General features: G+C 52.6%; 3 protein-coding genes across 3 annotated transcripts; 2 read left to right on the top strand and 1 right to left on the bottom strand.

The window, feature by feature from the left end:
• Positions 1-260: 260 nt before the first annotated feature.
• Positions 261-1,362, bottom strand: ACO1O0_002425 (uncharacterized protein; the record flags this gene model as incomplete). Its single annotated transcript, XM_083191894.1, has 3 exons — positions 261-956; positions 1,016-1,125; positions 1,311-1,362. The coding sequence occupies 3 exons, from the start codon at positions 1,360-1,362 to the stop codon at positions 261-263; spliced, it is 858 nt and encodes a 285-aa protein (XP_083053108.1).
• A 3,044-nt stretch (positions 1,363-4,406) lies between these two features.
• ACO1O0_002424 (FAD binding domain-containing protein) lies at positions 4,407-6,524 on the top strand (the record flags this gene model as incomplete). The annotated part of the gene is made up of 4 exons (XM_083191893.1): positions 4,407-4,458; positions 4,508-5,124; positions 5,175-5,468; positions 5,520-6,524. 4 exons carry the CDS (start codon positions 4,407-4,409, stop codon positions 6,522-6,524), a joined length of 1,968 nt encoding a protein of 655 aa, XP_083053107.1.
• A 1,202-nt stretch (positions 6,525-7,726) lies between these two features.
• Positions 7,727-11,006, top strand: ACO1O0_002423 (uncharacterized protein; the record flags this gene model as incomplete). The annotated part of the gene is made up of 4 exons (XM_083191892.1): positions 7,727-8,203; positions 8,260-8,374; positions 8,434-9,247; positions 9,815-11,006. 4 exons carry the CDS (start codon positions 7,727-7,729, stop codon positions 11,004-11,006), a joined length of 2,598 nt encoding a protein of 865 aa, XP_083053106.1.
• Positions 11,007-15,092: the final 4,086 nt, after the last annotated feature.

Below are 15,092 nucleotides of genomic sequence, written 5' to 3'. Positions count from 1 at the left end.
ATCCATGATGGTCGAGCTACGACTTATGATAAGATGGAACGACAAGATGATGTTAATTTTATGGCAGCAAATGTATTTACTATGCACCTTGATTTGCCTGTTGATTGGGTAATATTTAGTTTTAAAGGCTGGCTTCCTTGGACCGTGTATACTTACAATGTATTTCGTGCACCTACGTACTGGTACTCTACAAAATGGAATTCCTCTGCAATATTCCTCAGTTCCACTGTGGCATATTCTCGAATTCCTGCCACGCCATTTCAGTCCCGGCGAAAACGCCATTCGTCTTCAGCACTGCTGGACTCATGCGCCGCCGGCTGTGTGGCTCTAGAATCATGCCCCCCGAGGTCTCGTTCTCCCTCCGGGCGCTGCCTTTGCTCAGCCCTCGACCCGCGTGCTTTGCATGGCTCCTTCTGTTGGACATTTTGCTCGCGCTCGATGCAGACCTTGAAGAATTGCGCAATCTCGGCAAGGGCGAGATCCTCAGCTCGGGCCACGCCGAGCATATTGAACAGCGACTGGGAGTCGACGAGCTGCTTAGCGATGACCGAGTCAGGCTGGCAGAAAGTTCGAATCCGCATCGCCCGCGCGTTGACTTTCATGGCGTGGAGTAGGCCACTAATCTCGGTGGGGTTGCACTGGCGACGGCCAAAGAAGACAAACTCGTCAATATGTAGGTTCACGAGCTCGAGCTGTGTCTCGAGGTCGTAGCGGAAGCTGACAACGCGTGGGCGGCCAAGCTGAAGCCAGGCATCTCCAATCTTCTTGAGTTTGTCTGTCACAAGTCGTCCCTTTTCCAGCTGGATTGTGATGTACGAGTTCAGTGCGCTAGTGAGATGGAACTCGAGTTCTCCGTACAGAAGACTTTGCTCTCGGGCGTCGAGTGATATAGTCACCCGTGTCACCGGTTCCTTAAATCCCTGCTGGGATCGACGACCGGGGTGATGCAGCTCGGACTAGATAAGAGGGTTTTGTGTTAGTTCGAGTCTGGCTTCTCGCACAACCAACCGCTTACCATGTCCTTTGCGATCTTCTTGATGCCATCTAGTATACCCATCTTCTTTGTGTTTCCCTTCTTTGCCTTGTCCGGTGATGTTTCAGTCCTCTCCAGCCATCCCTTCTCACCTATCATAGTCTTCTCCCCCCTTTTTTCCGATGGAAAGTCTTGTCCACGAAAATAGAAGGGAAAGGGCGAGAAAAGAGGCGTGTCGACTTCGATGCTCTCATTCTTGGATCGCAAAAGTGGAGTGGGAGAAGCTGCCTCTGCCCGATATTTCAAACCCTCGGCGGTGTTCCTAGAACGGCCAGACGGTCTGGTCGGGCTTTGACGGCCACCCCAAATTCGAGGAGAACCGCTAGCATTTTGGTCTGTATTTAGTTCCCAGGGTGTATCAAATACTGGTGATTTGGTATGTCGAGTTACATTTTCGTATTGCTCGTGATAAAGCTTTAAAGGGTCATGTCGCTGGGACGAGTGGTAGGCAGAAGAAGTGTAGGCCGAGTGATCGCTTCTCGGTGCGCCAGCGCCACTGGCTTCGTACATCTCTCTAGGGCTCAGAGGTGAGACGATGTCGGGAACCGACTGCATTCTCACACGCTGAGGCATTGTTCTGGCCAGGCGGCCGCTTTCTTCAACCTGGATAGGTGCTGGGGGTTCCCTCTTCCGACGCTCAGCTAGGCTGTGAGAAGATGCCTGGCCTTGAGAGCGCCGCATGGTATCCGGGAATGGTTCCAACTCAGAATGGCGGTTGTCTACGGCACTACTCTCAAGACTGTATTTGTTCCAACGCTTGCTGGGGAAGTGATTGTGCGAGTGAGCGGTGGTTTTGGAAGCGGACTCGTCAGTCGAGTTTCGGGGTTCGGTAGAGCCTCCGTCGACTCTCTTTGTGAATCTATCTCTGATTAGTTCCAAGGGTTCTAAAAAGAAAACATCGTAAAATAAATGCTTACGCGTCAGTGATCTTGTCCATCTGTGTTTCTGTCAAGTTCATCCGGATATGCAAGGGCTGTTTGGAATCGCGCTTGCGAGGTGACAGCGACTGTGTTCGGAACCCAGCGGAAGTCGGCGAGATATTTCCGTGAAGGGGAGTTAAGGAAGCATTCAATGGGTCGGAATATCGGACTTTTCCCTTCTTCGGACTTCTGGAAGGCATCCTACGAGACGCTGTGCGTGATGGGAGAGGGGTTCTGACGCCGTAATCTCCCTTGAACAAAGTGAAGGAACTCTGCTGACGTCTAATGGAATCTGAAGAGGGGATGGAATTTCAGTGACCAAACGTCAAGATTAAGTAAGGCCTATCACTTTCGCAAGAGACAAGCTTGTTGGGAGGCGAAGGTCGGCAGCAATGAGAGAGGGGCGAGGGTACAAAATCAGATGACCGTTGCTGTTGGCAACGGAGATTTTTAGTCCAGATACTTCTCTCTGGTAGCTGCCTAGAGTACTGTACCTGTATCTCGTATGTTTTCAGGGCCGAAACGCTGTAGTAGATGCCCATGAGACCTGGGGATTCGTCATAGAACTGCGTGGCAGCTGTTGGCAGATGCGCGGTCCGTCGCAGCCGTCACCTTGAACAACACATTGCCTTAGGTTACTGATGAAGGCAAACAAATATGCAGGGTCGTCCTACCTCCTGTTCAACAATAATAATTATTAAAAACTAGCGTAAAGCTATAATTTCGTGACCTAAAAGGGGCCTCTAGGCTCCCGACTACACATACGTCCGTAGTTTTATCCTCTGTAACAGGAAGCTACCGGGTTTCGAGTAGGCCATATGAGAGCGGTTTGGACTAGTGGCGCAGGGCCCTGCGAGAACACTTCAGCATAACCCAGGTATTCGTCTCCGGGGTATCACTAGTACTTGTAGTCATGAGGCGCATGTCGGGGAAAGTAGGATACAGAATAACACGCGCGCATCAGATGAAGGTCCGGCACCTGTTGGGCAATGATCCCAGCTGCACGAGAACAGGCTCTGCAGTGATGGAGGCTTGTCATATGATTTGGAATCAAGTTGATTCTGGAAAGCATTTGACAATGAGAAAATCTCACTTTGTTGAAACTGAGAAAATGTCCTATGGTCTGGGAAGTTTGCACTTTACTGGCATGATTGTAGGAGTCATCGATCCCCCTAACGACTAGGGCGGACTCGAAGATAACGTGCTATCGTGCCGTGGCGTATTGCTCTTTCTTATCGCTCTCGAGCCTCCCAGGGCAACGGTGGGAGAAAGAAGATGCAGATTCGGCCTTGTAACATGATGTCGCGTTGCCGTCTTGGTTTCCCGTGAGTGTCTATGTTAGCTTCTTGGTGAGCCTCTAGCTTGCAAGCCACATTGAACAAGAGCATATTGGCGTGTTTGGGGAGTGGACTCGTCGTGGGTGCGTTTCGTACTTATTAGTGAGACTGTGAGAGACATTTGAGTGAAGTCATGGCGGCTTCTGCATCGGCACGATTAGACTTATGTGCTATGTAGGTAGGTAATCATGGATGGGTTCGAGAACTTCGAAGCCACCAGTCGCCGGTTGAGAGGCGCCCTGGATGAGTTAGCGGGGTGATAGCAGCCGTGGGCAATTCTGAGCCTGAGCCTAACATCATTCAAACAGCAGCTTTTGCTCTTGGCAGCAAGCCACTTCCCGACTCTGGGAGCCGACGCTGGGCGAGCCCCACTCATGACTACCGATTCCTGTTGCCGGACCCCTAATTCAAATCAAATCTAAATGGCGAATTGCTTGCGCCAGCCAACACCAAGTTGCCTAACCCCCAACTCCGTTGCCCAGCCTCCAATGACTTGGGCTACTGCGACGTCACATGAGCACAGGCTGCACAGCTCCAAGACGTATGACGAGATAGGGCTCAGAGGCACAGACAGACTTAGGTCAACAGACCCCTGTCTCTCCACCCGCGCTCTCGCCTCCCACAGCTCAGTTAGTCTTTTGCAGGCCTGTTTAGCTATGCCCATGCCCAACCCAGGCCCAGAAGGCCCAGACCTCACACTCTCAGAGCGGGTAAGGGTTCTGTACTAGTATCATAAGAAGACCCTGCCCCAGGCCTTCTCCCGTGTTGCTCAGCCGAACGCCCACAGCTGAGCCCCAGACTGCTCCAGTGCTCCAGCATTGGTGTCTCACTGCCTATTACCTGGCATGCCGTGATCGCATCCCGAAGGGCCATCTTGTGCTGACTGCAGCCAAGAGGCACCATTTTGTACCTGTGGCCCCTCTGGACCCCCAGATTATTTGTTAGGCTGAAAGGCCTGACCAAGTCCATACTACATATACTACTACCATGCCTTCTCGTGCACCTTCCACACCTGCTTCATTCTTTACATTGACACACTGATCTTTATCCTACATTTTTAGATACCCGTGTTATCTTGGCCTTCTTTCCCCTCTGTTGTCTTCCTTGGTCACAGTGATGTCAGCTACCGAGCGTGTGCAGGCCGACACAAGCTCCTGCTATGACATAGGTTTGTCTTCCAGTCCTCGCCAACGTCTCACCAGCTAACTAGAGGGCAGTCATTGTGGGAGCTGGGCCCGTGGGCCTCATGCTGTCCACCTCTCTCGCTCGCTGGGGCTACAAAATTAAGCACATTGATAACCGCCCCGAACCCACCACAACTGGCCGTGCCGATGGAATCCAGCCCCGGTCACTAGATCTCCTTCGCAACATGGGCCTGAAACCTGCCATCATGAAGCATAAGCCCGCTCGCGTGTACGAAGTAGCATTCTGGGATCCCTCAAGTCAGGGTATCATGCGGACGGGCACGTGGGCGAGCTGTCCTAGCTTCATCGACGCCCGGTATCCATTCACAACTTTGCTGCACCAAGGCCACATCGAGAGGGTCTTCATCTCTGATCTAGAGAAGAACGGAGTTCAGGTTCAAAGACCCTGGACAATTACCGACTTCTCCTCCGACGAGAAGCGGGATCCGGACTATCCCGTCCAGGTTGAGATTGCACACGTGGATGGCTCTTCGACGGAAAAGATACGTGCAAAATATCTGTTCGGCGGTGAAGGTGCCAGGTCGATTGTCAGACAGAAACTTGGCATCTCTGTTCAGCATCTGGACCCCATCTCTTACGTGTGGGGTGTCATGGACGGCGTTGTCCACACAGACTTCCCCGATATTAAGGTGACTCGGATGGACCAAGGGGTTTTATACATTGACTAACACCAGTTTAGATGAAGTGCACTATTCACAGCGAGCATGGCTCCATCATGGTCATTCCCCGCGAAGACAACATGGTCCGTCTTTACATTCAGATTGCCTCTTCAACCGACCCCGACTGGAATCCGAGGAAGACGGCAACCGAAGCTGAGGTTCAGAAATCCGCCAAGAAGATTCTGCAACCCTACTTCATCGAATGGGAGCGTGTTGAGTGGTACTCGGTCTATCCAATCGGCCAGGGCATCGCAGAACACTATACGCTCGATCACCGCGTGTTCCTTGGCGGCGATGCCTGTCACACCCATAGCGTAAGTCTTGAATCTTGGTACTCCGCATTTCTTTTACTAATGCCTCTGCAGCCTAAAGCTGGACAGGGGATGAACACGGCGTTCCTGGATGCGCAGAACCTGGCCTGGAAGATCCATGCCGTTGAGAGCGGCTTCGCCCGCCGAGATCTTCTCGAAACGTATGAACCGGAACGCAAGAATATGGCAGAGAAACTCCTGGACTTTGACAACCGGTATGCTAAGCTGTTCTCGCAAAGAATCCCTGCAGCAGCCGAGGTTCAAGCCGCGACAGAGAACCATGGAACTGAAGCAGAGGAGCACGACAACCCATTCGTCAAGACGTTCAAGGAGTCTTGCGAGTTTACCAGCGGCTACGGTGTCTACTACGAGGCGAATGCTCTCAACTGGTCCCCCAGCCACACCGCCAGCTCATCACTGATCCATCCTAGAGGAACTAAGCTGAGACCTGGGCATATCTTCATCAACTCGAATGTCACCAGAGTCGTGGATGCCAACGTGGTACATCTCGAGCAGGAAGTACCCTTGAATGGCTCCTTCCGGATCTTCATCTTTGCTGGCAAGCCATCCAAGACGGGAGTGGCGCTGCGCGACTTCTCCAATGGTCTCCTGAGCAAGAAGTCCTTTTACTCGGCCTACCTGCGTCGGGACATCGACCAGGTATCGCACCACGAGATGCACAACCCGCACAGCCTATTCTTCACACTATGCACCATCTTCGCCACTAGACGATCCAACATTGAGATCACGCGGGACGCGTATGGCGTGTTGACGCGGTATCGGGAGCATGTGTACGCGGATGATCAGCACGACGAGCAGGTCCCGCACGCGACAGCATCGGCACATGCCAAAATGGGATTCGATGAGGAAAAGGGAGGCGTGGTGGTGGTGCGTCCCGACGGATATGTCGGGATTGTGGTGGATCTCGTCGAAGGCAGTGGAACTGTGAATGCTCTGAACGAGTATTTCTCTGCATTCTGCACCAAGCAGTTTGACAGCGTTTCAACTGCCAGCGCTAACCACTCACAATATTCGGGTGTTGTTGAGTCGCGTCTGTAGATAGTACCTTAGTGATGATACCTCTTGATTATTTATGAAGTATAGCGATTTCACCTACGGATAGTGTTGTCCAATAGCTAAGCAAGAGTCGTAACATGCAGAGCCAACGTGAAGACAGAATCTAGTTACAGGATATTACTGGTAGGACTTACTGGAGATATACTAGCAGCATCATCTTGGATGAGGAGTTAAAGATTCTCCATTCTGCCATTATTGAACCCGGTTGAACACCTATTAACCATTTACTGGTACTTGAGCACCTTCCTAGCCTACCCCATACACCCTGCGAGTGAATGGCTGTTGGGGGACATTGCAGCTGCCAAGGTTTAGCCAATGGCAAATCGCCCCATGAGTGGGTCTGTAGTTATGCTTCAGCCAATCAATAACAGACTGCACCCAGCCCCCTGTAACGGCTTAGATCCGGGGTTCTACCGGCGCAAAACCTCACCAAACCTCCACTGAGCTCTGGCGACTTTCACATCACGACAGTGCTCGCCATTCAGCACCTGCCACGAAGGCCTCAGCGCCACGCTGCGAATGGGCAGTAAACCGTCCATCTTCTCAAATTCATGCCCCCCTTAACCACACGAATAACCACAAAGGTACTTGGAAGAGAGTGATTGCTGCCGGGACGCGACCCACCCAGCCGCGCCTTCTTCTATTGTCGTATCGCCAAGTCCTCCTTGTCCGGCTTTGCTCCCTATTGTTCGGACTCATACTCCAAGTAAGAACCAATGCTTTTCGATTGTACTTTTGCTTCGCGCTTCGATTCTTGCACTCTGCATTCAGCTCTCAACTCTCGAGCTCCTGCTTCACTTCAAAACACTCGTTGCTTGCGATTGGCCCTTGTGCTCTGCTTTGTCTTCAAGACTTCAAATCTCCAGGCTTGAGCATCGCCTTCCTGCCTCATAGGCATCAGGGTTGGGCCTTTTCATCAAGTTTCTTTCTCACACTATTGTGCCGCGTCAATTCGCGCCTGCCATGCCCTTGCGGATACCCTCGTCTTTTGCTCAGAGGCTCCTGCTCACCTCAACTTCACTTCACTTTACATCGCTCGACGGCCCGACTTTCAGGCCCTTTTCTTGTCCGGCTGGCTCCTTCTTGCCCTCCTTGTCATCACACTTCCGAGCTGATTGAATTTTCTTGCACCTTCCCACCACAAATTTTTGTTCTTCCTCACTTCGACTGCCCTTTTCGTCATCATGCCCGTCTCCTTTAGCCATCTCACTAACACTAACCAGCGTGCTCGCCGCACCAACTGGAGTCGAGAGGCTCTAGGGCCCCAGCGCGTCAATCGCGCGGCCGGAACTCAGAATCGCCGCGTCATTCACCGGCGATTTCCACCTAAAGACCAACCTCCACTCTCTATCCCACCACCGCCTGGTAACGGCGGCAGGGATTCTCATCAGCGCCGCATCTTCGTCCGAACCGGGCACCTTATCAACACTACCCCTTCTAGCCCTATCGAGACCCAGCTGAAGGACGCCAACATCCTTCTGGAGCTCAATCCAGTCGTCATCAATGGCCAGCAGACTCACAAGCGCCGTGCCTCTCAAACCGAGTACGAGTTGGTCAGAGCCAACTTCTTTCCCCCTTTGGCCGAGGGCCGCATCCTTTTTCAAACTCGTGAGGGGATCAATGTCATGAACGTTGACGAGGCTATCCCCAAAGACCTCATGGTGAATACTAATTTCCCCGCCCTGCTCCCGCAATCGTGCTGACCTGTTTTGTTCAGAACCTACCTACTAGACCGATGCTTGGAAGTATCACTGGTTTCACCTACGTCTCCAGGATGATGTCCACTATTGTTTCGGCCTTCTCTGGCGTTGGAGAGAAGTTCGCCCGATTCTGTTAGTCTCCTTTTCTTTTCCACCTGTTCTTTGATTGTGCAACTGACCCTTCTACTAAGTTTACAATGACTCTTATGGTGTTGCGGAACAGCGATCCTATGCTGGCGATGGCCATGTCAGTAATAAGCGCGCCAAGACTTCGCCGCCGCCATTCGACGAAATGCGATGGATTACCTATCGCGACCCGGAATTTCGGAACCTTCAGAGTGACTCTGAGCAGTTTTCAGTCGTCTTCGAGAACGTTCGCGAGACGGGAAACATTTTTTGCAGCGAAGCGTCCACCGATGCCATCCAACGATTGAACCGGAAGCTTGAACCCCTGACCTCTTCACTTGTCGACGATTCAACTGAACTCCATGCTGTTCGCTACGGCGAGTGGCCGGACTTGGCCATAGCATGGCTTCGTGGACTCAGGAGAATTTCGGCGTTTCTCGGGGTCATGTACCATATTCACAATATCACAGAACTCCCAAGCAAGCACAACAACCGAGTCCCGCACGCATTTAAACACGGACTGGGCCCAGTTTTCGAAGCGAACATGAAGTTCACGAAAAGGATCCTTGCGAACCCCCGATTCAAACGCGTCTTCGCTGAAGTCTGCGCGTTCTGGGGACTGGCATACGATGGCGTTCCTGTCTCAAGGGTTCTTGAGCAAGTCATATTGGATATTAGTGCCATGGAAAATGACCTCCCCCCCCCGAGTTTTATCGTATCACCCACATATCGTCTGAGACTTCAGGCCAAGTTCCCACCTCCAGCTTGGGCAACCGATGACGTCTACCTGTCTTACAACCCATTGCAAGAGGGGGAAATACCGGGCATGTTCCCCGAGAAACTCGTGCAATCCTCTCGCCGCGATCTCCTTCAGGACAGGTACCTCTCAGGCGACGCAGGAGATGACCAGGACCCACGCTGGACGACGATTGAACGTCGGGCGGAAGATCAGCTTCGTGATATAGCTGCAACTCGAGCTCATTCCACCACCTCGCCTCATATTTACGCCAACCCCCGAGCTGGACGGGGAATGTGGATGGAAGACCGAACAAGAGACCGACGGAATGATTACATATCCCGGAGAACACGAAGCGGCCGCGTATCTCGGGCGGGCATGGGAAAGTCTGAAAGCATCCGCGCAAAGTTTGGGGCGCAACTTTTGACTCAACAACGCGTCTCGCAGTCAACACAGTCAAACCCCAATCGCCACGTTGCTGTTTACAATGGCTTTAAAACTAGGTCTCCTCTGGATCATCGTACTACAATTGATCTCAGATCCATTTTGAGAAAGCGTGCTCCGAGATACTCAGACCAGACCGTGTCTCCGCGTTTGAGAAGGACTCGACACCAGAAGTCTGTGCGTTTCGCCGACGGCATACTTAGTCCACAAACTCGATCCCGCAGTGGATTTAATATCCCACGCGTGGATCCCACTTATACTCCTAGCTCCCTTGAGCTGCAGCTGTCAAGTCAATCCTCCGCTCAGGATTCTTTGGAGCCCACCCCCGAGCCTCAGGCCGAGATGGAACCTAGGCTGCGGATTGCGGACTATGAAAACGACATGAGGCATTATGAGGAGCTCCAGGACACGATGTTCACCAAGAATGAATTTCCCAAGTATTATCGGCGGTACGAACCAATGCCGCCCGCGGAACAACTGACAGAGGAGGAAATCGAAAAAAGAATCAGGGACCTCCTTTTACTGCCGTCTCCCGAGGGCTTGAGGCAGAGCGATGACTCCAAGATTGCCATCAAACTTAGAAAACAAAAAGAGGCCGCCAAAGCCGCCGAGGCTAAGAGGAAAGCCGAGGAGAAGGCCAAAGAGGAGGCCAGAGAGCGAGCTCGACGAGAGTTAGAGGAGAGACTAGCCAAGTCTGGCGGTCTTCGTTTGCCCAACCAAGAGTTTATCGGGCCGCTTTCTCTGGACTGGACACATCGAGCCCAAAACACGCTCCGAGCAGGGGCAACTACCAACTTAGCCACGACCGGGGAAGGAGTCGACCTGCGACGTCACGATTTTGCCAAGGTTGTCCCAGAGACGGAGTGGCTCAACGACGAGATTGTGAACGGGTCCCTAAACTGGCTCGATCGCGCCATCAACTCTGCCGCTGGCATTAAGAATGTCAAGAGTCAGACACGCAAGTGTTTGGCATTGTCGTCCTTCTTCTGGAAAAGGTTGAAGGACCAGGGCGTCACCGGAACTATCCGTACCCTAAGTCGAAACGGGGTAAAGAAGGACAATCTACTTGATGTCGAGACAATTTTACTCCCCGTCTGCGAGAACTTGCACTGGACACTTGTGGTGATCCGCCCCACCAAGAGAACAGTGGCCCACATGGACTCGTTAAACCCTCGAGGAAATGCAGCAAATACCAGCCTGGCCTTGGCCTGGATGAAAGAAGTCTTGCAAGAGAAGTTCATCGACAGCGAGTGGAAGATTGTCCGACATGAGGCACCGAGGCAGACGAATGGATGGGACTGCGGTGTCCATACCATCACGAACGCTATGTGCGTTTCCCTGGGCCTGAGCCCAATTGACTGCTACTCGGCGGCAGACATGCCCCTACAGCGCCTCCGGATTGCCTGTATTCTGTTGAACGGAGGTTTCACAGGAGATTTTGACCTACAAGTATACTAATTGTGCAATATTGTTTACGGCATTATGTTTCTACGGCATCGAACTATTTCAACATGGCGTTTTTTTGGACAGCCTTCGGTAAGACAACCAGAGATGGCAGATGGATGGCTGTTTTACAAGTGCTTGGATTAGGCGGTATCGATACCAGGATTGGCATAACACGCATTGCGCGGCGTTTGGGACTTGTTTTCCAAGATGAAGTGAGAGATGCCTATGAGGCACATAAGGGAGGCAGATGTCGTCCCATAGAGAGAAAGAGGAGGGACCACAAACACGAACCCAGTAGTTTGACTCTTGTAGAGAGATGCAACCAATTGACGATTTTCAAACAAAGACTTGTTCTCGCGCCAGGGGGACGATTACTTGAACTTAGATATCCCGATGGCTTTGATCCCTGACTAGTCTCACAGTCCAGCTATGGGTTACGGCCTTTGGTTCCAGAGGTCTACGTCTGATGTATCGCATCGCCTGCACGCTTGTACAATTGTTGCCCGCGTGTCTAGCTAATTTCTGCTTGTCTTTGCTGCTTTGTCGATCAACAAGGGTTCGCAGTTGCATTTCGATGTTGCAAGCAACTCTACGACGCCACTAGGAATTGCCACATGCGGTCGAGTGGCCTGGGAATGTGACAGGTTGGTTGAGAGTGGGAGCGAATCTCTGACCTGAGGTAACATCGCTAACCAGAGTCTACCTACCGGTCTGGACACTTTCTTTGCTTGCTCTTTTTTTTTTTTTTTTTTTTTTTTTTGCCCCCATCGAGATCGTTCCCGGAAGGTCGTGCTCAAGGTTGAGACGAGGGGAGAGGGCGCTTGGGGCGGAAGGGCGTCGTGCGAAATGCATTGACACGTCTTTTGAGAACAACAACAATGGTCCATGTGACGGGTCTTTTAGCAGCATGCAATACGGAGTATTAGTGCCGGGGCCCTGTTGAAGGCACAGCGTCATGGACTTTTGTTGGTGTCGCGAAGTCCTGGGATAGGAGCAGGCCAGTGAGTGGCGTGTCCTCCATGTCACGGACGCGGGGGACACGAGTGGGAGAGTGACCAGTGCAGGTGCACACGCCCGGGAGTATCAATTGAATGCCACGGCACGACCGACAACATGAGCATTGCTAGGGACTCGGGTGACAAGGCAGAAATTTTCCCCCTCCTTGGTACTGCCGTGACCCTCAAAGGGGGCCGTCGGTGATGGAGCGCGGGAATCGTCGGCTTGCGATGAGGAGTCGAGGACGTCTCGCGATGAGTTGCCACGAGAGGGATCGGATGAAAAAGGAAAAGAGGAAGGGGAAAAAAGTTTTCGGACCCGGCCGCGAAGCGCCCAGGTGGAGTCGATGGAGGGGAGCGAAGAGCCTCAATGCAGCTGCAGCTGCAACTCTGTCTGTGCACCTTAATTGTGTGTACGTAAGTACGTGTCCCAAGACCCCAAAGTGGTTCGACAAGGAGTGAGGCCATCATCTCGGGCGGATGCGTTGCGCAACATGGGCTGTCGGGATTTCAGCCGCATCGCGGCATTGGGCCCAGAGGCTTCGGTCCGGAGCTGGTGTACCCGTACGGATAGCATCCGTGGGTCGTACGGAGGATTCCCCTACTAATACGGATACTAGTTAATGTATACATCGTGGCCAAGCGCCGGACCGCGCTCCGTGCTCGGCGGCGGCGTCTTGAACCCCCCGAGCTGTAACTACGATCGGACCCAGTCGTGATGGGTTGGTTCTTAATGATAGGTCACCAACAGGTTTCGCAAGGCCAGTGTAGCCTTAATAGTCACCAAGTTTCGGTGTCGGCGGTATTACGTAGACACCTTCTATTACGTATGTATAGCGGTGGGATCCCGTAGAGGCATTTCGCCGATGAATGATCTGATGTCTTGTTGCGGTCAAACCACTACTAGCACATACGGAGAAATAATAGCTACACGCAGTAAAATTAGGTACAGGATAGATACTCGTAGTAATACTACTGCCGGGCATGGCCGGTGGTGGCTCGATGAGAAGCTTGAGAAGCTTGTGGTACGTGCTGATGCGGGACCTTCCGTATTGCCTAGGCGCCAAACATTCGTTCAAACATCAGGCGTCTCATCAGTCGATAGGCTCGATACGACTCGGCCTTGGCTCGAGTGTCGACCTGGTGCTGGTCCGCACGTTGCAAACAAGGGATTAATCGTACATGGCTGGTACGCAACGGCGCGGCAGGGAGCAGAGAATTTTCTAGAAGCATTAATTGCATTCCATAGGTAGAGTCATCGTCGTCGTCGACTCTTCGTTTCAGAGTTACATAGTCATACTACTGGTAGTATCAACTGTTGACTGCTGCCCAGTCAGTGCTGCTCGGACACGCCGGCGGGGCCACGGGGCGGACGCCGGGCCCCGGGTGTGCCCAAAAATCCCAGAAATTCCAGAAGACCGATAAAGGAGCAGAAGCACAGACCATGCCTGGGTTGGTAAGATTCCAGAACCTTATCCCTGTCCTTCTGTAACATTTCCGCATACGGGTAAGCGTGGACTGGTGGGTGGGTGGCAGGGTGGGTGGCAGGGTGGGTGCCAGACTGCCAGGGTGGCCTTGGCTGGTGCCCGATCCCGGCTGTTGACTTGTTATCGTCGTTGACAGTTGACTCGTTGTGTGACGCATTCCTACCTGCCTACGACGCTTCGAGTATTGCTTGACTCTTCGAGTGCTCGTACAGATAATTCTTCGTCAAAGTTTTAGTGCTGGCAAGGGTCGATACGGTCGGGCGCCAATGCCCTCGGCCATGGCAGCCATGTCGACGACGCCTTCATTCTTTGCCTCGTTACGGGTATATACTCGTACCTAGGTAGCGTATACGAGTCAATGCCGCAGGACCCCTGACAGCTTCGCCGGTAATCTGCAAACGGTGCAAGCCAGTTGGTGGGCACATCGATCATGGCGTCTTTTGTTCTGGCATCAACGGCCCTGCCGACCAGAATCTAGCCCAAGGTCTTTCAGGGCGCGTGACGGCGTTGGTGCCTCGGTGGCTCAACTGGCTTTATCCAGTGCTACGAGTAGCCACTGATCAATACAAAGACTGTATTATACGTAATCCTGTTCGAACGGCATGCCTGCCGAAGCCAAAGGCCCGAGACCCTGGACGATGCCATAGTTTATCTTGAATAGGCTAGCCGGGAGGGAATCGGGGCGGCTGGCAAACCCAAAAATCGGGGCCCTGGGGTGCTGTGCTTTGTTCGGCCGTTCACTCGTGTACTACGAGTACTTCGTACTAATAATAATACTAATACTAATACTATGACCGTTAGTATGCTATAGCTGTAGTAGCCATCAAGGTCCCGCCCTGCGATCCACCACAACACCCCTCCCTGATGTTGTCCATACCATGGTAGCCAGCTCGACCTCTCCGGCTTTGCCCTTAGAGCAGCGACGCATTTCTTGTTGGGCTTGATTCTGTGGGTGCGGGTGCCCAGAGGATATAGCGGCGGCAGAGTTGTAACCAGTGTAACCAGTGTAACCGCCACCGGTCGTCATCATACATAAGCATGCCTTGACGGATGGGCCCTAGATGAGCCCTGGATGAGCCCCGGATCTGCCCACTTTGCTATTAGTCAGGTGATGGTAATGAATTGTCGCCATACACAGCAGCTAGGCCGCCATCAGAGGCGGGGAAGTGAGTTTATCGCGTCATGCCGGCTGCGACAAGTTGTGATGCGATGTGTTGTGACCCACCGCGCCGAGACCAAATGCCGACGACGACGACATTCACACCCTCATTGCTTCATCAGTGTGGCACCCGTTTGCCCTTTCATATCGCCTTCATATCTCCGCCAATGCCGTCCTGTAGACACTAGCTTAGCCGGTGACTAATCAGCTGGGGCGTCAGCAGTAGCCGTGGGTGAGGATTATGTAGATATTAATTTACTAGCAACTACGGATAGTAATCCCCATTTGATAACACTTTCTCCCAAGGCACTGTTGACACTTGGATAGAACTAGCTGGAACCGGCATGTATGTCGAATGTAACATCATGACGGAGGCTGCCCTATTGGTCAATACTCTGCCGGATGTAAATTGCAGCTCCATCTGTTGCGTTGCATCGTCCAAGCTCTGGACACTGCG

The sequence above is a fragment of the Amphichorda felina genome, assembly GCF_050947745.1.
Source record: "Amphichorda felina strain 45539 chromosome Unknown scaffold_2, whole genome shotgun sequence".
In the NCBI taxonomy this organism is placed as follows: Eukaryota; Fungi; Ascomycota; class Sordariomycetes; order Hypocreales; family Bionectriaceae; genus Amphichorda; species Amphichorda felina.
The sequence above is the reverse complement of the archived record's forward strand: the minus strand, read 5'-3'. Positions and strand labels throughout refer to the sequence as shown.